This window comes from Venturia canescens, chromosome 1 (genome assembly GCF_019457755.1).
Source record: "Venturia canescens isolate UGA chromosome 1, ASM1945775v1, whole genome shotgun sequence".
Classification (NCBI taxonomy): domain Eukaryota; kingdom Metazoa; phylum Arthropoda; class Insecta; order Hymenoptera; family Ichneumonidae; genus Venturia; species Venturia canescens.
The window spans coordinates 9766466-9791634 of record NC_057421.1 but is presented as its reverse complement, the minus strand read 5'-3'; the positions used below and the strand labels follow the sequence as shown (position 1 = coordinate 9791634).

General features: G+C 41.4%; 3 protein-coding genes across 9 annotated transcripts in view; 2 read left to right on the top strand and 1 right to left on the bottom strand.

Moving 5' to 3' along the window:
- The window catches only part of LOC122405636 (probable calcium-binding protein CML22), an 80037-nt gene extending 67433 nt beyond the window's left edge, over nucleotides 1-12604 (bottom strand). Inside the window, exons 1-2 of one of the 3 annotated variants that reach the window (XM_043410570.1) lie at nucleotides 12500-12604; nucleotides 8630-9470 (exon numbers count right to left, since the gene is read on the bottom strand). In XM_043410570.1, the coding sequence (XP_043266505.1) occupies nucleotides 8630-8632 (3 nt within the window). In that variant the 5' untranslated portion in view covers nucleotides 8633-9470; nucleotides 12500-12604. Of the gene's footprint in view, nucleotides 1-8629; nucleotides 9471-12486 lie in introns of all 3 variants that reach the window. The other 2 variants (XM_043410571.1, XM_043410569.1) reach the window with 2 other exon arrangements.
- Nucleotides 12605-16577: 3973 nt separating this feature from the next.
- wupA (wings up A) lies at nucleotides 16578-21928 on the top strand. Of its 5 annotated transcripts, none has more exons than XM_043421554.1 (9): nucleotides 16578-16733; nucleotides 17505-17553; nucleotides 18547-18564; nucleotides 18793-18921; nucleotides 19025-19148; nucleotides 19342-19442; nucleotides 20445-20488; nucleotides 20580-20721; nucleotides 21657-21928. In XM_043421554.1, the coding sequence occupies exons 2-9, from the start codon at nucleotides 17536-17538 to the stop codon at nucleotides 21711-21713; spliced, it is 633 nt and encodes a 210-aa protein (XP_043277489.1). In that variant the 5' UTR covers nucleotides 16578-16733; nucleotides 17505-17535; the 3' UTR covers nucleotides 21714-21928. The 5 variants fall into 5 exon arrangements, with proteins under 5 accessions (XP_043277489.1, XP_043277496.1, XP_043277515.1 ...); XM_043421561.1 differs by having other exon boundaries at nucleotides 16580-16737; XM_043421571.1 differs by lacking the exon at nucleotides 21657-21928 and adding an exon at nucleotides 20822-21423 and having other exon boundaries at nucleotides 16585-16733.
- A 1003-nt stretch (nucleotides 21929-22931) lies between these two features.
- Nucleotides 22932-24471, top strand: Trmt6 (tRNA methyltransferase 6 non-catalytic subunit). The gene has a single exon (XM_043429818.1). The coding sequence runs from the start codon at nucleotides 23028-23030 to the stop codon at nucleotides 24390-24392; it is 1365 nt and encodes a 454-aa protein (XP_043285753.1). The 5' UTR covers nucleotides 22932-23027; the 3' UTR covers nucleotides 24393-24471.
- The last annotated feature ends 698 nt before the right edge of the window (nucleotides 24472-25169 follow it).

Here is a 25169-nt window from a genome sequence, read left to right as displayed (position 1 = left end):
ATTCTCTCATCGCACGCGTAATTACGTAATCGCAACGGTAAGCCGCTTATGTCCGACTTACGCAGTGCTGATGTGCCTTAATGAAATGAGTATCACTGCGTCCACGAAACACGTACGCGCATGAAGCGCGCGTGATCGACGCATATTACGTATAGAAGCAATAAGTTTTCAATCGCGACTGATGATGTCGAGGAGAAACAAATAATAATGATTGATCATTGAAGGATAATTATTGGAAGTCATCTTCCAATTATTATTCCAATATCTTCCAAAAGAACGCTCAGGTTTCTAATGTGCCATTTTTATGCAAACGCCAATGCAAAATTTAACTCATTCATAAGAGGACTGCCCTGGTAGTTTTCTGCACGGGGAATCGAGGAATCTTCCAAAAATTGAAGCTTCAAGCGTAGAATGAAATGTGAGGACGAATCTGGTGCGCGAATTGTCGACTTTTCGTGAGCAATAACGATGACGATCTCAGTGAAGAGTTTCAAGAGTTTCCCGCACAATCTACGTACCGATTTTTTCATGATTTCGTACTGAGTTTTCCGTGGCGTTTATTCTAAATTGGACAGTAATGTTTCGGAAATTTGAAATCGCGTCGCACCTCCGAATGAAAATTGGAGCGTTCGCGGAACGAGGAATTCGATCGGTCGCGTGAAACCTCCTCGGTCATGATCGGGGTAATGAAAAACGAATAGTAATAACTCACAAGGCTTTGAAACGGTGTAACAAAAATGATGAAAATGTGGACACCTGCTGCCCACGATACATATAAATATCTTGATGGATTATTCGTCGTCCGACTGTGCAACGGCACAGTAGGAGAGCTCGTTCATACTGTAAACCTTCCACTCATTTATTATCAATTTTGTCCTCTTTTTCCCACATATTGTGCACGTGCGTGGAGCTCGAATAACATTTATACATCGAGGCGATGAAGAATTGCGACGACGCGGAAATAATATTTCGTCGGAGCGGGGATTTCGTTGTTATGATTTATGCTGGTGAAACTTATTTCCTGGACTGTATTACGCGGGCTGATGAAGTAGAAAAATGGTTCGGCCGAATGATGGGATTCTAGGGCCTCGTAGAATCAATATTTTACAACGCGTGAATACGTTATGTGACGGTGAAAGACGAGAACAAAGATATGCTCGTAGATAATTTACTCCGAGATTAGAATCGTCTCACAACTTGTATTACGATTCTGAGGTTTTTCCGAGCCAGGAATTTGGATCTACATTAATGGGATCTTCAGTCCGCTTCTTCCTTTCTACTCAAAGCATTAGGAGACTGCAATTAGAGTCTCGGAAACTCCGCTGTAAATTCACTTAGTTTTAATCGGTATGAATGCGTCAAGAATCCCATCTCCGATATACGACAAGGAAAAAAGTTGCAACGATGCTTAAAAAAGTACCCCGAGGATCCGCGTCGTACAACGTGTACTTGGAGAGGAAGCAAGGAAATCCGCTCCGAAGCAACCGCGTTCAATCTCCGTACGGCGATCCAAACAGGATCGCAAACTTCGTAAACGAGAATTGTGGACGGGCGAGCACTCCTAGCACAAAGGCTTTTGCTCGGACCGTCGAAAACCTTGTTTTTAAATAGTCAAAATAGAGAATCGCGCAGCTGGAATGGAACGCGAAACTGCGTTTAGTCCTTCCCCATCTGCGTCCTCCTCACACTCAATTCTCCCTGAAAATGTCTTGAATTTTAATAAAAATCAACGATTTGTTTAATTCATGTTGGATAACGACTCATCCGACAAACTTTTTTTTCGTAGACATTCTTTTTTCAGTATCTTTTCAAGAGTCCCAAAACCATGCTTCGGTTAGCTTACGCAGTCACGCTACTAGAAATTAAACTTGCATGATTAGCTGTAGAATTAGGAAGTTCGTACTAATTGAACGAGGCAAAGTTGTCACAGCTCTCCGAAACAAGATGTGCCGAGTATCAACGTACGAAATGTACCAAAACAGTGGGAATCGACGCGCGAGGATAACCAGCTGCGTAACCGTACTCCGGAAAGCATATTTTTTGAGGATCATGCATGTTCTCTGTCCCGAAATATTGCAATAACAATAACGATGCGTATGGGCGAGTACCTCGTCAGCCGAATATGAGGGGCCCAGCACATGATAGCGTATCGTGCTCTGTGCCGGAGCGGAATCGTTAACACAATATTAGAAAAAGGCGCACGTAAAAAAGGAGCGAAAAAAGCCATCAAATAAAAGTTGACGACCGGTGGGTCGTCGTTCGAAAAAAAAGCCGCCGGATTTTTCTCGGATTCTACGGGGGGGTTAAATACAAAAAGTGCGTTGATACATCCGGTGAATTTATGTGACTGGCTTGAGCCACGCTTAAATTGGGTTCGGCTCCGCGTTGGTCCTGTAGAAATAATACGTGGAGATATCAAGAGGAAAACCGGAAGGTACGAGGCGTCGCGTAAGATAAAAAGAAAATCTTGCCACCTTCGCTCTTGCCCGTTCCCTCGCCGTCTCGCCTTCTCCTCTGCTACTGTAACTCTCCAAAATAACGAAAAGCCTGACTAACCCGATGTATTCATGAGAATTTCGAGGAAACGAAACTCTATGATGATAGTCGCTGGTGGCTGTCCAATGGAAGAACAGCTACAACGTGACACACCTTTTCTACACTCGATGAATTTATTGTTCGCTACTCTCTACTTTTCCCTCGTTTTATCTCCCCTCTACATGGGCAAATAGGCATTTTCGCTTGCCCTCTTTTCTTCCTCTTGCTCTCGCAAATAGAACCATTTCCGCGAGAGTCGCACGAACGACGGGATTTTCCAGTGTGCGAAGGTGCGTGCAACACATGCGCGCTACAAGAATGCAGAATCACAGTAGAATTAAACCGAAACAAAGTGCCAGAACGCAATCCGTGCCAGTCAGTTTCGCCTCGATACGTGCAGCCTTTGGCAGCTCCCTTTATTTCAAACTGTACCCTGTAAATCGAAGTACTCCAACGGACCTTTCACGTACGCGTGTACGCGCAATCCCGCTGTAGGCAAGAATGAAAAAAAGGCAAAGCCGGTAGCTTTTTGACTGTCCGCATGTTCAACGAATCAGGTTCAGTAAACACGCTGCAACATATTCTTTAAACAAAGAGAAAAATTACGCAGTCGGTTAAATTTTCGATGAAAGTAATAATTGAACGGATGCTGCTTTTCAGGTAGCATTGTACGAGCAAAAATAGCATTGTACGACTGGAAAAAGCTCGTGAAAATTTCTAGCTTTCGCAAGTTATCAACCATTTGATTTTACCCAAAACTGAACAACGGATTTCCTCATTTTTGGGATTCGTACAATCTCCGAATGTTCCAATAAATGAATCTCTACAAAAAACTAATTTTACTCAAAGTGCTGCCCAATCGTTTGACCGTCTGAGCGAGTGACCAAGCCGCTCGGGCGTGGGAGGCACGCCTGAGATTATTTGTGAACGATAATTATAAAACGAAGAATAATTAGTCACGAACAAGGGGGTCAACAAGAGATTGAGATAAGCGGAGCTTTAGTCATGCCTTCACGCGAATATACTTCGGATACTTAGGACGTGGCTCGTCGAACGTGTCGGGATGGAGAAGCACCGAGTATAGTCCCTCGAAGATACGTATTATGTCGAGGAATGATTGAAAGATGTATTGACAATGCGGAGAGGAGGCTCGTTATCGGAGAAAATACGTTATCAGAAAAATATGCAAGGTCGAAAGTATATGCGCATCTGCGATTGTTGTACAATCGGAATATTAGTTGGATACAGAGAGCGATAGGTGGAGCGGACATAAAAGAAGTGAGGAGAGTACGACTAGTGAGTTGGCGAGGCTGCAATTCTCCTCTCGCTGAGCTGGGGGAGCATTTTGTTCGTGATAAATGTGTATGAGGTAGTGCAAAGCGAGTTTTGCAATGCGGAGAAACAAAACTTCGGTCACAGACAGAGAGAGAAGAGACGTAGAGGAGAAACCTCGAACCATCGTGGAGACACAATCCCTGGCAAGCACAATGAGTCGTCGTGGCAACGACAAGAGCAAAACCATCGACTCTTGTCTATAATCACAACGTCGAGGAACGCGACACACCCAACTTGAGCGTTGGGACATAGATCCCTGAACAATTTCTCTCTTCTCATCCATTAGTACACAAATATGCACCGCGGTGTGCATACCTAGTGTCCGAAAAATCTCGAGTCTCCTCCCTGGGTCGAGATAAGATGGCCTCCGCGACATTGAAGTTAGAGATTCGCATTCCCTTCGCTATGCAGCATCAGTGCTCGGAATACCAGAGTATCGATTCCGCAGTGAATGTTTCGCGAAGGACACGACAGCGAGGGAAATCATTGAAGACTGCACTCTCGATCGCCTCGCTTTCCCACGGTCCGCCACTTTCTGGCCATTGTTTTGGAGCTTCCGGTGTTCATTTCTATGCGTGCGTTTACGAGACTTCGTAACGTAAACGTATCGGTTGCCGACGTTATTACGATGATGGCCACCGCACCAATCACGCCACATCGTCATCGCTCTGACAAGGGACGCAGCGTCATTGTGCGGCTCTATCATCGCCGCATGGTGAAACCTAGCATACGAGATGCGATTACAACTGGGATGCTCGCGCGGTAACCGTACCCATGAAATTTTACACCATAGCCGCATCTCTGTGCGACTACGTTTCATTGAAAAGTAATAACGATTTATTCGAGCATTCGCGGAATCGATAAATACACAGGCCGAGATGCATCGCCGGAGGCATCACTTGCGCGAACCTCTTTGTGGAGCTCCCAGCTCTCGAGCCCTTTCAACAAAATTATCATAATACACGGGGCTGTCCTGGACTAGGGAACAAAGCGAATGCGACCACGTCAGGGAACGCGGTGAAAGCATAGTTTTCCCACTTTAACTGGGTGCACGCACTTCGCGTCGGGAAATATACACAAAAAGCTTTTGGTCAATTCCAACCTTCTAGCATTCACGCATCCCCTCATATTATGCTATCTTATCCATTTCCGTGTACCTGCTGACTATAGAAATGGCGAATCAAAGCCGTGGGGAAATTTATTTCGCCTTTTATTCGGTGCCACAATGCCGCGGATCGGAAAACGACGAGCCGTGCCGCGGTATCAATTTGAATGTGCATCGAAACTGGGGATTGCTTTTTCGAACTTATTTTTCTAGTTTTTTCTTCTTTCGTGCATTATTGTTCCAGCTGCTTTCCCAGCGGCACGTCGTATGATTTTTCTCTCCTCAAAATTTACGATCGTCCGATGAGATCAACATGTAAAGCTGTCCCTCGACATGGTTCTTTTCTACTTGTTCACACGATTTCTCTTCGTGGATAGAATCCTAAGAAAAACAAATAACTCGACTCCCAAACGAACCGTAGATTCAACATGGCATAGGCTTTTTATTCGTTTCCACGATGAGTATCGTCGGAGCGGCTCAAAACTATCGGTCCATCTGTCACTTCCATGATACGCGGTCATAAGGGCAAAAAGCTCCTGCTCGGGCAGACCGTCGTGAATCGACCTTGATAATGCTGGGCACGCGAGACGAATACGAATTCTGGAGCAATTAAAGCACGCGAGATCGAACAACGTAGAAATTTCGTACCGGAGGAAAATCTTTGGCCGGGAACTCAACATCGTTCCGTTACTAATCTGCATGAACGAGTCGGAATATTGTAATAAAAAATTGGGCAATGAAGGCAGTCGAATGGCAGTTTTCGTGTAAAGAGTGTGATGCGGGATAAAATGTTGCTCGTCGGTAGGATCTTTTGGCATCTTGCTCGAAACGCCGAAAAACAAGCAACCCTGAAGGATTATCATGAGAACCATCGATCGTTTATGACGCTGAAGTTTCCAACGTTGGAGTCCAACGAAATGATCGAAAAAAACTCTCCAATAATTCCAGTAATTCCCCTATTTTGTTCCCTGCCAAATTTTCGATTCGTAGTTTTTCAAGCTGCACCAACGATTCGTGAAATAAAAAATTGGTGAATTACAAACGTTTTTTCCGTTCATTTCGTTGGACTCCAACGTTGGAAACTTCAGCGTCGTCGATCGTTTAGGGTTGCATCGAGGGCTGCGATGCGGAGAATGTTAACCCTTAGTGTGCACACCTTGACAGCGAGACATTTCGTGCACACGGGTTCACTTTGACCCCAGGTCATTTTTGACATCGAATATCTCGGTAACTATGCGCTTTTCGGAATAAAAGGTTTAGTCACTTTTTGCAGTGAATTGATCCAACTTTGAGGCTGCGAAGTCGGATTTCCAAAAAAATCTTTTTTCATTGTTGAAAAACGTGCTCAAAGTTGATGGTGCACGTAAAAAGCACTTTTTTGGTTAAATCTCTCGTAATAAATTAAATTTTGAGTTTTTTTAAAAATCCTTACAGAGTTTTATAGACAAGGGTCCGTGCGTTAAGGGAAAAATAGTCCACTTTGCAACCGTTCCAAAAAGTGTATTTATTTTGGAGTATGGAGTGGCTATGCTCCCTACTTTTAGAGAGGGGATAACGATTTCTGAATATTGGGGATTTTACTTATGAAATGCTCATCTGTAAATGCTATTCATGTGAGAAAAAAATTTTGGGGTCAGCCTGACCCCAGACGCACACTAAGGGTTAAACCACTCGTCGACGCAAGCTTCGAATTTTGGGACTACCAACGAAACTGTAATCTCCTATCGGCAGATCTCACGAGCACCGAAAACTGTGTGCGGGGTTGCATGCTAAGCTGTGGAAGGCACTAGCTCTCCGTCGGTCCTGACAACTTTTTTTATCATCCCTCTCCCCATGCAGATATAACACAGCCGTACGAGTTTGCGTAGGCGGGCGGACACTTCGTCGACTCCTCCATTTTTCATATCTTCAGGCTTTTTATTTGAAGAGTATTTCGTACGAGGGCTTGACAGACAAGAAAATCCCTGATCTTTAATGGCTGCGGTTCTATTATGAGCCACCTGAAGATTCAAAGTTTCTAGGAACGAAATCCACCAGAATATCAAATGCTGGAGGTTTTAAAAGTTTTTAAGAGAATCGAATTTGTGAGCCTGAAATTAAATTTGATGAAGAGAGACTGAGAGACAAGCGTCACAGACTGTAATTGGATAAATACTTTGGCTAGGCTACCATTATTCTTCGATCGAGTTTAGAAATATCGATTGGGAACATTATTTTTTTTAATCCCGTGGGTCCGGGGACATTCCTTTGTCGCCAGTTTTCTCGGAAACTGTGATAATTGTCTTGACCAATATTTGGCATAACTTAATACATATTTATTTAGCTTTAAGAGTATGGATCAGTCGACTAACTTGACTTGGAATTTTCGAAATTGAGATTCTTTGACACAGTTTGACCGATTGAAAAAAGACTCGGCTAGCCTACGCAGGGCGATGGCAAAAATCGGCTGAGCCCTTTTTTCGGTCAAACTGTGTCAAAGAATTTCGATTTCGAAATTTGCAGCTATTTCTCTCGCACTCGCGGATGCACCGACTGATCCATCCTCTTAACGTTACACATCGTTTGAACATATCGCAATATGACCATATTTCGATCATCGACTACTTCACACCATTAGACGTTGCTGGTTTCACTCCGAGCTTTTGTTTTCAACTCATAAATAAGGAAATGGTGAGCTTTAAAAAAAGTGTGAAATAAAATAATGTTTTAAAAAAACATAAAAACTCCTGACTGGATTTTTTTCTTAGGCGAAGGAGTTTTTCAGTCGGAAGTTTTCACGTTTTTAAATTATCTATTCGAGGTTCAGTTTTCCCTGGAGTGAGAGCGGACCAGAATTGGCTTGTTTCCCACCGATTCAACGTTTGTCTTACTTAACCGTGCGATAATGATTCAGGAAGCACGCTATTCGTACCCACGATACCGTTTAACGGTAAAACTTGAATGCAACGAAATTATTTATGAGATTGATGAAAAATAAACGCAAACTGTATAAGGCGCTTCCAAAGTTAATGGACAATGAAAGATTAATCGAATCATTGATTTGTAAGTTTGCTGCTCAAGTTCGGGTCTTTGCTTCCATTGGTAAATGAATGAAAATAATATTTTTTATTCGCATCATTTTTGAATGACTAATCATAAAATAAATCGAGTCATCGAGAAAAACGAGTCAGTCGCGTCAATCATTTGTTTTCGATTGTCAAATAAAGATTCGGAAAAAGCTTCACGTAAAATATCATCGTATGCCGTAAATTTGGAAGATGAATTTCATCTCATGGATTACCCTTCGCCAAATTTTCTACAACCAGCAATGAAGCAGTTCCCCAGAAAATAATGTTTCTATTTTATTGAATCTATTCAACGATTCTGCATTCCAGCGAACATGCACGATCGATTGAGAATACAAGAAGTTGCGTTGCTCAATTATTCACGATCGTGTATTAAGCATAAACCGCTTTAGAACTTTTTTATTGCGTAATATTTCAAGATAAAGCATGCTCGATGACGGTCTGCTCGGAGAAACAGTTTTCGTACGCGCGGTATGGTATGGACAAAGGAGGGAGCAGTCCGAGCTGTTCCCCATCTCGTTTAATATCGTTGAGGGATGTTACGATAATGGGCACGCGTGCTAAGCTACGATAAGAGTACAATACTCACCATGAGAAGCTTAACCTTGTTAACCAAAGGGGATGTTGTCAGAAACTTGTTGAAGACCGTCAAGATTTTCCCTTCCAACGTGACAGCGTTTTCGGCGTCTTGTTCTTGCGAGCATCCGGGCCCGATCTCGCTCCCGGTCTTTCTCCACAAAGTCCGACAATCTCGTGATTCTCTCGGTTCTTTTTCCCCTTCTTTCGGACGCGTCGACTGCTCGTTCCCTTGTTTTTCGAGTACGTCCTCGATCGGGATCGCTGAGAGCCTCGAACCTGCTCCACTGACCGCAAAGACACGAGAACTCTTGAAACCTTCCACCTGCTGATCCGTTCGCCTCGAGGTTGGCGCACCAGTGACTTTCCACCGCACGTGACTTACGTCCTTCCGAACTATTCCTTTCACGTCCCTCTTCCGTGAGCTCGCGACGTTTAACAATATTCGCCCTGCTACTTCCTGCTGCTCTTCAACTTGCGATCAACTAACCGCACACTTTTTTCCCCTCGGTCTCTCAACTTTTTTCTTTTTAACGTGCGTTTCACGTCGCAGACTTTTCTCTTCTTTTTATCCGCTTGATTTATCTCCACCCACGGCTCTCCCACCCTCTCTATTTCTGCAGGTTGTCTTTAGCGCCCTCTATCAAAGCGCACCTTCAGACCTCGCTTTTAATCGCCTCTTTACTACTTTTCTTTCACACTAAACAGCTCGTAAAGTAGCCGAGAAGTTCGATACTCCGTTCTCGTGCGAAACGCTTTAATCCGCTTGAATCTCCGAGGTGGTAGCCTTGCACGAGGCACTAACCCTGTAAGCCCCCGCGCTCGCTGATTTTACGAGAATCCTGTGAGTGTTTCTACGCAAAATAAACGTGTTTCTTTTCACTGATCCTATAAATACGTTTGCTCCGTTCAAATTGATTATTTCATGTGTCAATTTGACTGAAAAAAAAAGTACGGTGGAGCGAATATTTAGGGAGCAAAAAATATCGAAATTTCGGATGGACCGTCTCAGCAATTAGAACCAGAAAACTCCGGGAAAATTCTGACCGCATTTCGTATGATACGAAGCGAATAAAGTATGTGACTGGGATTAATGAAGCTCGCAATATAATCGTGTTAATGGATCGAAACATCGACGGTTTCTCCTCAACTATTCTCTGGAACTCGACTTTGGCAGTCTCGGTGTCGCTGATCCCGGAAATTTCGATGATACGAAGAAGGAATCGGTCGCGTCACGGGCTAACTCGACAAAAGATGTTCACCGCTGCTCTTGCTCCCTGCGCCTCCATAAAACGAGGCGAATTAATAAAATTAAGGAAAGTGCTAAGACCAAAGCACTCCGAGATAATTTTATTACGAAATTCCGCGAAGAACGTTTCAGCTCTCAATAGCTGCGCTGATGGGCCAGCGATAATTGCATTGATTCGCCATGCCGATGCGATCTTTCAAAGCTCCTAAGAGAGAGGTTATCTAGTGGGTGACGAATAAAAGGCCAAGTAAAAGGTCTTCGATTCTCGAGAGTTTTTAGCGAGACTCGTTAACGCTGCGGCTGATGGAGCATCACTTGGCGGGGCGAAATACGTGCTGCTCGGGGCCGTGAGCAAAGAAGGGTACTCTTCATAGTTCGTGGTCGCTTTGGGAATTCCAGACCTCTTTTGTTGTGGCCAAACAAAAGGGTCGTACCAAGGGATCGACTGTTATTCCCACTTTCTGTGTTCCTCGCTTGTTAGACATCCTTAATGTTTCGTCGCTTCTAAATTGGCCGAGTTCTTTACTAAAACAACAGAAATTATAACGAATCGTCCGAGCGTTGTTGCCATGGATAATTCCAGGCTGAATTTCCCCGAGAAACACGACAGATGAAATCCTCTGAGAATCCTTTTGTGACGTAACTGCCAACTAATTAAGCACTCGCGGCTTTACTGTGAATTGACTATCACCCAAGAGCCCTTTTTACGAGCGCTCAAGAATATTTCCCAAATCAACAATCAGAGCAACACTGCAAACACCTCGTTCGGCTTACCGCCCACATTACTTAAGAATTTTCAGCTCCGAGAAACTTTGCGAATTGCCTCTTCCTACTTGCGGTATTCCGCAACCCCGTAACCTGACGTTCACGCATACCGGAAACGAGAGTGCCCAGCAGAAGAAGCCAAGAGCTACCATTGTCCGCATTATCGCACATATATACGAGCCAAATTCCAACGCGAATATGCCTAGAGCGGCATATTCGCGTGGCTCCCCTTCGGGGCGAGAATAAACTGACTGCATTACCCCGAAGAGCGAACAAGAGCCAATGTGTCAGTGTGCATAAGAGGATATTCCCCGATAACAATTCCCGCTCCTTGCAGAAATATTTGTCGAGGGGGAAACCTGACTTTTGCTCTTTTGCATCGGAGATATGAAAAGACCCTGATAGCGAGTTTCGTCAGTCGCCAAGAAAGCTCGATTTCTCACTGTTTTTCGAAACCATCGATTTCAGACTTTTCAAACGGTGCTCCTCGGTGGGAAGTTGCAAGTCTTCGCTCTCGTTCGAACTTCGAAGACACGTGTCAAAGTGCCGGCTACCAAAGTTCGCAAAAGGAGGAACCGATGGTGCAAATTTATCGAGAATGAGTTCGAAAACGCAGTGTCAGACTCTCGAGTACTTGACGCATCGCTTATCAATAAAATTATAACACAAGTTAGCGAAGCTCTATTTTCTCATTGTCACCGCGACCGCGAATATCGGATGTTGAGATAACGAATCAATATTCAATGTCAGACGCGCACATACGTTTCAGTTTCGAACTTTGCTGGTCCGAAAGATCGAGCAAAGTTACTTCCTCGGTCTAGATACCGGGGCCCCCAAATACGGCGCAGTGCCAAACTCAACTTGTCACAGAATCTTCGATACAGTTTACGAACGACCGACAAACATGATGCAAATCTGACAAAGGATTGAATGCGAACTGAATCGCCTCAGACTTTCCGCTACGAATAAAGACGAGTCAATAGGATGAAAAATTATCCTATGAAAACAACGAAATGGGTACTCGTTCGAGGAGAAAAAAACTTTTCTGTCTCTCGGGTGCTCGATCTTTTGTCATAGAATGGGGCAAACCACCCTGAAAATGCTCCTCGCTCCTTCCGCTCTCAATTAATCAGTAGACACGCTTGTTCATTTTTCCTCACGAAAATTAATATCTGTGGCCTGAAGGGAACGGAGATTTACGAAAGTCGTCGACACGCGGTCTGCCACTTCCAGGCCCACTAATATTAATCTATTCTCATTGAAATGAAGCTTCAACAAAAATCCAGGAAATTCAGCACCTCATCCATCTCTAATGGTCCATGTATAAAAGCTATTTTTCCCTTTTCGCTTTATCTCGTAACTAGCAAACCAACAGATCCGTCGTTTCTTACACGGAGAAAAATTGTTTCGCCTAAATTTTCGTCGGATCAACGAATCGTGGCGAACAAAATGAAATTTGTTAACCGAACACAAATTTCATTGATTCAATCACTTCGATCCTCGACTCGTACGAAAGTATCGTTGAATCGACTGAAAATTGAATGAGACTAAAATTTCATCTACCACGATTTTCTGATCCAACAACAAATTCTGTTGAATCCAAAAAATTGCTTGCGAGGGTGCACTTTGGAGAAAAATTACCCACAACTAATTTGAACCACTCGACTCATAACTTTGAGAATCGGGGCTTATACTTTTTGGAAATGTCTACGATCAATTTTCTGCCAGAAATTACGTGATGGATGTAATGAGAGGAGCTTTACTGCGAAATGAAAAATCTTGATAAATTCGTGTTGCAAATCGTGAAGCGTTTTTCTTTATACAGAGCTCTTCGTTAATTCGTTATTCTCTTGTACTTTTAATGTTTACCGGTTGATGAAACTTCGAAAATGTACAATCGCGAGGAGGACACGAAAGGACTCTGTTTAAGGACGTGTGTGGCCGGGTCTCGAGGCCCGACGATGTCGCGGTCTCAACGGCGACTGAACTTCGAAGCGCGCGCGGATGCTGACAATCTTTCTCTCTCTCTCTCTCTCTGTGTCTCACCCTCAACGGGATATACACGCGCGTGTCCCGAGCCTTGATGCTCAGTACGATTCGTTCTCAATCGTAAGTTACGAGTGTCCGTGTTCATACAAAGTATAGGAGCTCGGATCTTGGAACCTTATAGCAAAGAAAAAAAATGTCTTCGCCACTTAGGAGGGATTCGATGGGGGTAAAATTTGAATGAAGTTGAGAGTCGAGTCGGGATCGCGACGAGATCTTTTAGGCTCACGTACAAGCTTTATCGAGCGTGGAGATTTTTTTTCAAAAGTCTGCATCCCCGCTTTCATCTGAATAATCAACGTTACTTTGAAAGATTTCTAATAAAGTTTTCCAAATGTGCCCATTAGCGATGCTTTACGAGAGTAATGTGAACGGGGGAAAAAACGGTGAAAAATTAAATATTCGAGCCAAGAAGAGCATCAAGTGTGCCCGCCTCTATTCCGAATTACAGAGGGCGCTAGCCACCACCGCGATGCGGCCATGAGTCGTCGTCGGTAACGTACTTTTTCTCATTCGGAAAAATTCCTATCATATATTCCGAAAGCTCGGTCGGTAAACGTTGTATTTTCCATACCGACTTGACGAGGCACGTTAGTTGTGCGAAGGAAAATTTGTTGAAATCAGAAAAAACAGAACATCGATTGCTTTAAGGTAGGAAAACTTCTTGACGGCTGACAAATGATTAAGCATCAAAGTGTCATAACGTTGATGATTTTTAATGAGTAATTTTGGAGTGTCAAGCGTGGGGAGAAGATCGAGGATCTTCTCTTCCCATGAATCGAGTATTTTGGTACTGTCAGACTAAAATTTTGTACAATTATTATCGAAACTTTTAGTAACTTGCCAGAATTCTAACAATAAAGATGCCACTCTTGAGGTCTTTCGTAACTTATTCGAACATCCAAAAGCCTTTGAATCAGTGTCCTAAAATATTTTCAATACTTCAGAAAGTCTCGCGTGGAATGACTTCGCCCTGAAAATGAACTCTGCAGCAGAATATTGTTGGAGAGAGAAACTGTACAGTTTTGTTGTAAAAAGAAGATACCGAGGCTTAGGAAAACGGCGAAAATGAAGATTTTTTATAGCAGCAATCCGCTAATCAAATGTTCGAAAGCATTTTAATAGCTGACGTCATACGTCGGATTCAAATAAAAGCACGAGGATGGTGAAAATTCAACAAACGTGGAATAAACTTTGTTAGATCTTACAGAACAGCTGTGATAATTCCTGGCAGTTATTCATTTATTTTTAATACACCGTAGCGACGAATTGAGTGTCGAGGGGAAAGCGCTTGGCTAGGTTTCACGTACGTTCTCAAGCCGGGCGTAAAGGCGCATATATCGACGAGTGAATCATTTAATATGAAGTTTTTAACTTTGTATTTGAAACACAGAAGGCGTTCAATGTCCAAAATTGCATTAGTTACTATCGAATGTTATCATTTTCATGTGATCATAGCGTAAGTAGCATTTTCATCGAATTCAAGACAATTAAGGGGGGGTCCTGATTTAGAAAGTCAAATAAATCGATTGTTTTCGGTAATGTTTATATTTACAGCACGTTGAAGTGATATTTTCCTTCTTTAGAAGCGTTTTGTTTTTCAAAATCGCTAAAAATATGGAACTTCGCAATTTTATCGGGTTTTTATCGGTTCATGTGGAAGGAAAATATATGAAAATGGAAAAAAAGTTGGAGTTTTTGTTGCAGACAATAATTACGATCTCCACATTGTACACAGCTGAGAAATTCCAACAGAGTTTGCGCATAAACCATGCACAAATTAGTATTTCTTGCATTGAAACAATGTTTTTGTACTCTTAAACTATCCTTGAAACTATACCGAAAAATTTGTTATGGTGAGTTATTTCCATCTATCCAAAAATATTCCCGAAAACAATTGTTTTTTTTTTTTTACTGAAGATCGTTCCCTGGTTCCAGTCGAACTTCAGGAGCCTTGCAGAAACTTGTAAAAAGTTCCTGAAAATCGTGAATCTTCGCTTCTGAATTATTACGATATTGAGGCGAGATGCAGCGTCAGTGATAAGTGAAAAACAAAATTCAATTTTGCCTCTTTTTCCAGAAGAGGAAGGAGATCTTGGATCGAGGCATTTTAATTCAAAATTACGGAAAGTTTGAACAATTTTTTACGTCATCTCTGCACCTATTGATCATGTTCGTGCTTTCGTATTACGTCTTTTATAAAATACGCAATATTCCTGGTTTTACGAGCAGTCTTGATGCACTGTATTCATATTGAGAACAGATTCGTTCGCATCTATATGACTGTGCTGTGGATCTCAAAAGTCACACCTCGCAAGCTTCATCGTCGACGTAGCGGAGGCGGAAAAAGCCGGGACAGAAACGCTTTATACTTTGAATTATTTTTAGATCCATCTCTTGGTATCCAACACAAATGCGGAGCATGTTCATATACGTAAAAACGTACTATTTGATATCGGGTTTCGTGATACTGCGCGATAAACTTTTTTTATCAGAACGACGAACAGCGCGCTTTCATTGAACGGTGTAAAAAAATTGAGGAGCAAAAAAAATCGTCGTGTTGACCACGTTTACTTTCCCTAAGACGCTCGCGTTGCATGTTGAATAATTCACGTGATGCAATCTCGAAAGTGAAAAACTATAAATAAATCCTGATGGGGAAAGAAATTGCAATTAAGGGCGGAAAAATAGAAGTTTTTTATTAGGTATTCTTCGAGTACAATGTTTGAAAAATATTCTCACGAAATTTCATAAAGGTCGGAGCATCAGATTCGTAGCCATGGGCACTTCAACCGACCGCCCGCGGTGCGCGCGGTCGTCTGATACTTGAATCTTTAAACGCGATTATCTCAGAATCGTCTTTTTTGAAAAATACCTTTGCGGTGGACACGATTACTAAAAAACTGTTAATCCGATCCATGCCAAATTTATACGACTTATTTGTTATAACAGTAACTAGGGCCTGGACGAAGGATTTCGTATTTTGTTGGAAAAAAACAATTGTAACGAAAAACTGAAAATTTAACACCTCAAAAAATGAATTTTTTGTTGAAACTGTCGCCATTTTTTTTAAATCAAAATTTTTACAAATCCTTCGTCCAGGCCCAAGCTATTATTTTAATAAATAAGTGGTATAAATTTCGTATGGATCGGATTAATAGTTTTTTAGTTATCATGTCACCGCAACTGATGCTCAAAAAAGGTGTTACTGCAGTTCCGCCATTTTGAGAAATTTTTTGATGAAAAAATTGCACAAGTACACGAACATGTGTACTAATGAATGTCGTTCACAGTTTTTCAATAAACATTGATTTTCTTGTCGAAAAAAAATCAAGAAAATCTCGGTTTTGCGCCCGCTGCAAGTGTATAAAAGGCCTTAATCGTGTGCAGATTCTATGAATCCATGCAGATTTTCTGTCATTTCGTTAATTCAACGTTTTTTCAAATATTTTTTGAAAAAAGTGGCGATCGACGACTGCAGGATCGATCGAAATGACAAACAATTTGAAAAATCGAACGGTTCGAAGAATCGATTGCATTTTCCAAATGAAACGGTGTCCAACGAACGTCAATTAGTTGAACAAAAAGTTGATTCGTGTTTCTCGAAACACTTTCTCGAAAGTAATATGAAGATAAAAGTTTGAATGATTCTTCGAATCGGTGAGATGATGAAAAGTTGACAAGAAATTGGCCAACGATGTCGAATGAAATGGAACGAATCGATTATTATTTTGGTGTAACGCCGTAAACTTGGATTTCGTATTCAACGATAGAAAAGGAGAAAAGTCTGTTGGGACGAAGAGGTCTCATAAAAGAGAGAGGGAAAGTACTTTAGGGTCGTGTCGGTTTTCAGTTTCTCACTAATTTTAGTACCAACGCCGGTAGAGCCGGCTCGCCTAAAACCGTTCCAGCCAATCAAGTCATCCTGCGCGGCTTTTCTCGCCCCCTCGCGACTCATTTTGCGAAGGAGAGATCGAGCTACGAGCTATCCCGACGGAATAGTCAGCCACCGAGGAACCGTTCAACCAACCTCGTGTTCCTTCCTTAGATATCCCAAGTAAGTGAGTTCCATTCATTTCAATCGTTTTAGCGAATCAAAGTGTCACTCTCGCATTATTTGAAACAAAGGTTATTCGGTAATTAGATTATTGGCTATTCGAGAAACTTCATTTTTCTAAATCCTACCGATTTTCAAGCGCCTCCTTAACAAGTGGCAAGTGTTCGTTCCAGTGATTAGCGAAACTCTGTTTCGATTTCCGTCTCGTGAAGCCGCTTGGACGAATCTTGTGATATTTCATTGTTCCAATTCCATGAATTGCTATTAAATCGACATTCGAAGGGCATTTCGAATCCCTCATTTTATTTCATTTTATTGCTCTTTTTATTGCTATTTTGTGCTCGTCAATTGACGAAAATTCAATTTCGTTTTATTTCAAATAAAACATTGATGCTTTAATCGCAGAATTGTTTCATTATTCATTGACCGTTCTTCTCTCTCGAACAAGATTCGCCACTTTGGTTACATCGTACCAACGAAAAGCTCGATATCGTCACCTCCAAACGAAATGAGATGAAAAAATTTGTTTTTTGGCAGAAACACTGAAGCAATAGAAAAAGTTTGAAAAAAATATAAAAAATGTTGCAAGAAAGTGTCATAATGGAGGAGCAAAAAGAAACAAACAAAAATGGCAGCACGATTAAATCATTGGCCCAATCGCACTATCTTAGTCCCTGAAATATCCTGCTTTCGACTGAATACTAAAATAATTACGACTTTAGTGAATACATAAAATTTTCATTAATCAGTGAATCGAATATATTTTTCCAGCTAGCGGAGTACTTAGCACCCCGATATAAAAATGGCAGTCGACGATGATGTTAGGTGGGTCTGAGATGTAATTAAGAAAAAAATTCAACAAAAAATGACGTTAAGTTGGTAAAACAAAAATTCAAGAAACGGATGAGCCCTACTAAAAATGTCTCATGGAAACAGAAATAATGTAGAAGGGACAAAATAATATTTTCCTGGACCATCCAAAAGAGCTGTTTTCCTCATCTTATTTTCATTATTTTCTCGTTCTATTTTCGGTCGACTGTTTTGGAAACCCGATCGCACGATGACGCAATTGTGGGGAAACAACTGTTGGAACTCTTGGAATCGTGAACGTAACGACAATTCAGTATAACTAAACTGAGTAAATCGAGGTATTTTTTATTGGTTGCATGCGCTTAACGAGCTTTCCTATTGTACGATCGAAACGAACGATTCCCGTTTAAAAATTTATATTCATCCAGCAGTATGATTTGAAAAAAATTCAAAATATGGTCCGCCCGCATCGGAGGCGGTCCAACGACGGATTTAGATTTTCGCCCACGCGCGCGATTGAAGCATCGCGCGAGGCGTCTGACCGTCTTGGGGAGCTCCGGCTCACCTTCTCGAGCCCCAAGAATCTCAAGCGTTTCTTTTTCCCTTTTTTCACTCCTCTCTCCTCTTCTCCAAAGTTATTGTAAGCACGTAATTGCAGCTTGTGAAATTTCTCTCTTCTCGCAGCGCGTACGTATGTGTCCGTGTGTGCGTGTTCTATAACGGTATCAAGCTTCTTGTTTCCAAAAAGCTCAAGAGAGCTGGACTTGAAATATTGCCAGCAATCTCGTCGGTACATATTATTGAAATAACAATCTCGGCACATTGTCGATCTCGCTTTTCCTACGAAACTTTAACCCAAGTAATTTTCACGCAGAGCTGAAAATTTGGCTGCTTAGTTTTTTCACACATTAAACTATTTCGATATGGCGATGTTTCGTAAGACGCAGACCAAAGGACGTCTCGATCGATGTTATAATTTTATTTCTTCTTTATTCATTTGCAGAGAAAACGCATCGAGGATGTACGTAAGATTGTATACGCTGTACAAAGCAAAATCTTTATTTAACAGATCACTCGATTGCATGGTGGTAGAAAAAAATTTGGTTTCTCGTAGTTTATTTTTATATTTCGAGCGGCGATACGAGCCCGTCTCATTCATTCGCTGGTAGTTTCGGGCCTCATTTTCAAAGCGTGTTTTCCCCTCCCGTTGGCCCCCTTTCGAGTTAAACTAAATCCGAAATGAAAACAGGAAAAGAAGAGGAAGCAGGCAGAGACCGACAGGAAGAGGGCCGAAGTTCGTGCCCGCCTGGAGGAAGCCTCGAAGGCCAAAAAAGCGAAGAAGGGTTTCATGACACCGGAGAGAAAGAAGAAGCTCAGGGTGAGTTCATCCGCTTGTCCTTCGACACTGTCGCGCAATCTTTCGTAATCGTTCGCGAAAGAGCCTCTGATATTAACGCGTGAATAATGTTGGGCCAACGCAGTTGCTGTTGCGTAAAAAAGCTGCCGAAGAATTGAAGAAGGAGCAGGAGAGAAAAGCGGCCGAGAGGAGACGCATAATCGAGCAGCGTTGCGGAAAGCCGAGGCTCGTCGACGACGCCAACGAAGGTAATTTCACGAAAGCGCGTTATCGCGCGGAGCTCGATTCATTGTCAAAGTGTAACGTGATGATATCATTTTTTTCAAAATTCCTCACAAAACTCGAGAATGATGTTGAAAAAAAGCAACGTCGCGACTCAGTATCGCACGAATCGTCACTAAAGACACGCATGTTTTTTCCTTCCCTCAAATCAACACGCAGATACTCTAAAGCGCGTGTTGCGAGAGTACCACAATAGGATCATTGCGTTGGAGGATCAAAAATTCGACATCGAATATATCGTTAAGAAGAAGGACTTCGAGGTATACATTCGTCCACGATACGGAGATTCAAAAACTACTTTTCTATCTCTATGAATAAACAATGCAACGGGATTTTAATAATAAAAGGATCAAGCATTCGTCAGACTTCCGCGACGGTTTGCAATTGCCTGCAACTTAACTCGACTTCGCCATAATCAAGAGCTTTGCATCTCATTTTTCATTTTACTATTTATCCACGTTCCCACTTTCGGGAAAGAGCAAGCATTGAATTAAGTTGCCCATGCGATCGAAGTTCACACACTCACTTGTGCTTGATTTCTCTTTCGCTCGCTCTCTTTTCCTCGTCCTCTCTTTCTCTCTCTCTCTCTCTTTCTACTCGTTTTCATGTTCCACTGCGACACTTGCTGTCACACACGTTTCCAGAATAACTTTTGCCCGAATACTCGACGAATTTCGGCACTTCGTCGAGCATTCGAATCGCGGAGTTCGATACCGAGTTCTTCTGGGAAAAAGCGATGGTTCGATTCGTTGATAATAAACTTTCACGCGCGTTATTTCAGCGTCAGGACGTTTAACTCACTTCGCTGGAGACGTATTCTTAACTGTTAATTTCATGGTGTTTTTTCTCTCTTTTTTATTGCAACAGCTTCATTGCAGCGCGAAGGATTTGGCAATGTATTCTTCGAGTACGCTCGGGGCATCTTCACTTTCATCGGAAACTTCGATTCAATGAGCTTTATGCGACATTCCTGGCGCCGATTCCGGACGAGAAAATTTATCGTTATATTATTGATCGAGTTCGGCGCGCAGCGACTTCGTTTTCGGCGAAGCTTAAGAAGAGGTCTCATTGAACCGAGTGTTTTCCGACGACTCTGCAGGACGCTTCGCGCGTACTCGAGTCTCGCTTAACCGCCCGATGTAATGAACTAATTATCGATCGATAAATCGGAATAAAAAGGGAATTAACCACGATCGCGTCGCGATATACAGCGTCAAACGAATGACCGATTTTTTCTTTTTTCACATTTACCAACGTCACAGATTTCCGATCTCAATGGACAAGTGAACGACCTCCGAGGTAAATTGTAAGTAATCCGACGAGCTTTACTGTCGCTTTATAGCCCTGGAGGTGGACGAGTTGACTGACGAATTTTTGTTACTGTTCGTCGAACGCAGCATGAAGCCAACCTTGAAAAAGGTCTCGAAATACGAGAGCAAATTCGCGAAGCTCCAGAAGAAGGCCGCCGAATTCAACTTCCGTAACCAACTGAAGCAGGTGAAAAAGAAGGAATTCACCCTCGAGGAGGAAGACAAGGAGGTAAAAATAATTATATCGAATCACAATGATTGTGAGATAGGAACGAAATGGAGGAGGGTGAAAAGGGGAACAATTTTATTGAGACTATTTTGTCGTACAGCCGAAGAAATCCGAGAAGGCAGAGTGGCAGACGAAGAAATAAAGTTCTACGACGACCCGTTACTCCAACGATACCTAAATACATATATTTACAAGCGATCGTGTTGCAAACATCTCAACCGCGAACGAGCTTTCGCAGATGAATATTTTCTCTTTAGTATTTCCTTCGTAATCGTCTTAATATCGATTTATTACATTTCCGAACGAATTAAAAGAGAAACGAACGATTCAACGCTTTGCCAAATCTCATTATTCGGTCGTGTCTGCTTCGTCCATGAGTGCGGTGACATTTATTTTTCAGCGCGTTCTCGATCGTCCCAAGCTCGTACTTTATTCTTTAAATCTTTACTGTAAATATTCATTGTCTATGTGTAACAACGACTCTACGTTTCTTCTGTTAAAAATTTTATAGCCTAACGTATTATTTATCTTTGCCTTCTGTTTTTTTCTCTCTATATTTATCTCACTGCGAACTTACGATTCTTATTTATCGCTCTCTCTCTCTCTCTCTCTCTCTCTTCTCCAATTGCGACTCGATGAATAAAATTTTCATTCGCGAGATTCTTCATCTAAATAACGCTACGAAAAAACTTTCCTCGTGAGGTAAGAATCATCTTTTCTCTCAACTTAACCGAGACTTCTTTTGTTTGGCACGCTAAAAAATACTCTTTCGACATTCTTCTTCCGCCCCCCCTACACACGCTCCCTGAAAATACAATGCAGCGCTGCGAAAAATAAAGATCGACTGGACTGATCCGTGGCATTAGTGGTTTGCCCCAGTTTTATGCGACCTCATCGAAAAGCATTCATTTATCGTGTTTCGTTTGATTTTACAGAAAAAACCAGACTGGTCCTTGAAAGCTCTGAGCCACGAAGACGCCGTCGAGGCTTGAAAACAACTCACAACGGGATGGAAAGAAATATTCTATTTTCGTCACTTTTACTCGGTCCCATGATCGTTACATGGGATAAATACTCTCCGCCGATGCAAAATCTTCGTTTGAATTGAACATTATATTCTCGAAGCATTGAATGTATCTTATAAGCACTGAAATATTCATATTTATCTTAATAAACGCTGTCAATGTCGAATAAACTTGGAAGCCTTTCTATTCGCACTTTTTCGTTGGCCTACCCCCTGCGATCAGCCTGGACCGATAGTTGTGAAAATAAGCGTGTTCTGAAATCTCGAATAATTATCTAAATGCACGAAACACGAATGAGACAAAATTTTCACGTTGGATCTGCCTCAGACAGCGCGTTGGTTTCATCACGTTTGACGAACTTCAAAAAATAGAAGATTTCTCAATGCCAACGCTGTTTATTCGTGTATTTACCTACGCGTATTTTTCTCGTTCAGTATTCTCAGTTATTTCGGCTTAGAAGCTCGGATGTTGGGGATTTTATTTTTATTGTATCGATGAAAAAGTATATTTCGATGACATAACCTCTAATATTTCGGTCCGAAAACACCTGCGATGTTTAAAAATAGAAAACACTTTTATACATAAAAATAAGAGAACGTCTCTAAAAAAAAACAGGAGGACATGGAATTCACTTACAAAACGTCAACAACTCTCACGAATGTGAGAGCGATGTTGACACGGTGTAACCGAGCTTATTTCTCGAACAACAGGTATGAGAAAAAATTGTCTTGCGCTCTGTTGAGCGGCGAGTACGAGCGGGTCTCGATATTCGCTCGAACTATGGCTCAATTCATGCTGCACACTTTGCTTCTCCACATTTCATTTTTCGAGTATTGAAAAATAAAAAAGAGTTTCTATGAACATAACTCACACAACAATAATTCACACAGAATTTTTTGACCAATCCTTAAATTATCATTTATAACTGTTAAAAAGGATTTCCGAATCTTAACAATTTTTCGTAATAGCGCACCATCTGCAACGATATCCTATCTAGGTTCTTTGCTATGGCATAATCCGATAACCAGCATAAGAATTTGTAGTTTGTTTTTCGATAGCAACTTCACTTTTGTAAATTATCTTTCGAACTGGTTGGTTTGTTATGTTTTGACATTTCCCGCTTTTTTTCTTGCTCAACGCTGATTGGAACATGAATTCAACCAATCAGTCCGTTCATTTGCTGTTACTGAAATGACACACGTGGGTGCAAACATAACCTTTAATGTTTCCGTGAAAAAACTACTAAACATCGAGACTGTCAAATAAGTGCAACCGAATAGAATGAAAGAAACAATCGAAAATACCGCGCAAGCAGGAAATTACGTTATAGTGGAAAAACAAAATTATCGTAAATTGTGCAAAATAACAGAAAATGGAATATTGACATTGGGTAAAGAGCAAATCGAGATGAAAGGTATGATCGGGATGCCTTACTGGACAACATTCAAGATGGTACAATCAAAGTTGAATAAAAAAACATTCATTCTTGAGGTTGCTCCGAAAGCCGAAACTTCCTTGGAGCTGAGAAAAAATTTGACGAGTGGCACTGACAATAGAACCATTATTGACGACGGTACATCACAGAAATTGTCGAAAGAGGAAATTGAGGACCTTCGAGAATCCGGCAAATCAAGCAACGAGATTGTCGAAAGTCTAATCGTTAATAGCAAATCATTTGCTGCCAAGACCGAATATTCACAGGACAAATATATTAAAAAAAAGGAACGGAAGTATTTTAGGTACTTGACAATCCGTCGACCAACCATAGATTTGCTCCAAGAAATTTATTTCAAACAAGATTATGCGAGAATCAATTGTCTGCGCATGGATTCCTTAGCTCAGATACTCTCCTACAGCGATATTAAAGCAAGCGGTGTCTACATGCTCTACGATAGCGGTTCTATGGGATTACCAGCTGCGGCAATGTTAAATCGAATAGGAGCTGATACCGACGGTTCCATAATTCATCTGCATCCGGGCAATCAGCCTCAGACGACTCTTGTACAAGCGATGAACTTTTCTAAAGAGCAACTAGAACGGCTGTTGGCTGTAAACCTCTACAGTTTTTTAAGACTCCATTATCAAGGAGAAGAAGTAATTATGGAAGAAATTACCTTAAAATCATCTCTTTCTGAACCTATAAAATTTCCTGGCATAGAGAAGGGAATGATGGAAAACAATACTTCAAAAATGGAAGAGACTCCAAATATGGAGCAATTGAACGAACCACAAGAAAATTCAGAAGCTAGTGAAACAATCAATCCTCTGAAGCGAAAACTATCCGAAGAAAGTGACACTGTTGTCAAAAAAAAACCAAAGTGGCTCATGGAAACCAGCAAAGCTGTAGAACTCTGCAAAAATAATAAGCTAGAAGGTCTTGTTATCATCGCCAAAGAGCATCCACTAAACATAGTAAATGCGCTACTTCCGTTCTTGGGAAATTCAAGACCTTTTGTCATCTATCATTGTTATCGTGAACCCCTTCAAGAAACCTACGTTGCTCTTAAACAACGACGTGATATTATTAATCTACGGCTGTTCTCCAATTTCTTACGATCTTATCAAGTTTTGCCAAACAGAACACATCCCGATATATTAACGAGTGATCTTGGAGGTTACATACTGACTGGTTATTTAGTCGACTGATGTATTATTTTGGCAAAATATTTTATTACTGCGGAATTTCATATTTGTACCAATCATTAAAAACATTTTTTACCAGCTATGGAATAGTTTTTCACCCATCAATGCGTGTTCCATTTGCATGTATAATTTGTTTTAGTCTGGCTTCCCATCTTCCACTAAAATTTACTTCATAGTTGAAGATCTGCCAACAAATGCTACAACTATCAAAATTTATCTGGAAATGGAACAATTGGCCCTAATATAAATTTTCATTATATCGTGAACACTGAATATATTGTATACAGAATATTTTACCATCCGTTGATACATAATTTCGATCGATTTTAATACGCAAAATTTGCAAAAAAAAACTGAACGACATGATTTGTAGAAAAAAATATTTTTGATACGATGGCGCCAACTCTTCAAGTATATATTGAGAGATAATTTTTTTTTCGATTTCGAACCATATTCAACGAGCTAAATATAATGACGCCATTGTATCAGCATCTCAAAACAATTTAGAAAAGTAAATGCATATAAACCTATAGAGACAGGATGGGATGAACCTCCAAAATCGATTCCGTTCAATAAAAAAGAAATCTGCAATCTTGGCCGAGTTCATCTGGATGAAAAGCTCTGATGGGGTAACCTCATCAAAAAGTGCATCTGTTTCCGACATTCGAATCCACATTTTTCTACTCGTCCGATCGGTAGTTTTTTCCGAGAGGATCAATTTTATGCAAAAAATACAAATAAAATTAATAATGATGAAATTACAAATAAATTTTTTTTCAA

Coding starts and splice junctions, on each gene's coding strand:
- wupA (XM_043421554.1), top strand. Junction 19,149..19,341: donor CGTCGACGACGCCAACGAAG/GTAATTTCACGA, acceptor ATCAACACGCAG/ATACTCTAAAGCGCGTGTTG. Junction 19,443..20,444: donor TTAAGAAGAAGGACTTCGAG/GTATACATTCGT, acceptor CCAACGTCACAG/ATTTCCGATCTCAATGGACA.
- Trmt6 (XM_043429818.1), top strand. CDS start 23,028: ATGAAAGAAACAATCGAAAATACCGCGCAAGCAGGAAATTACGTTATA.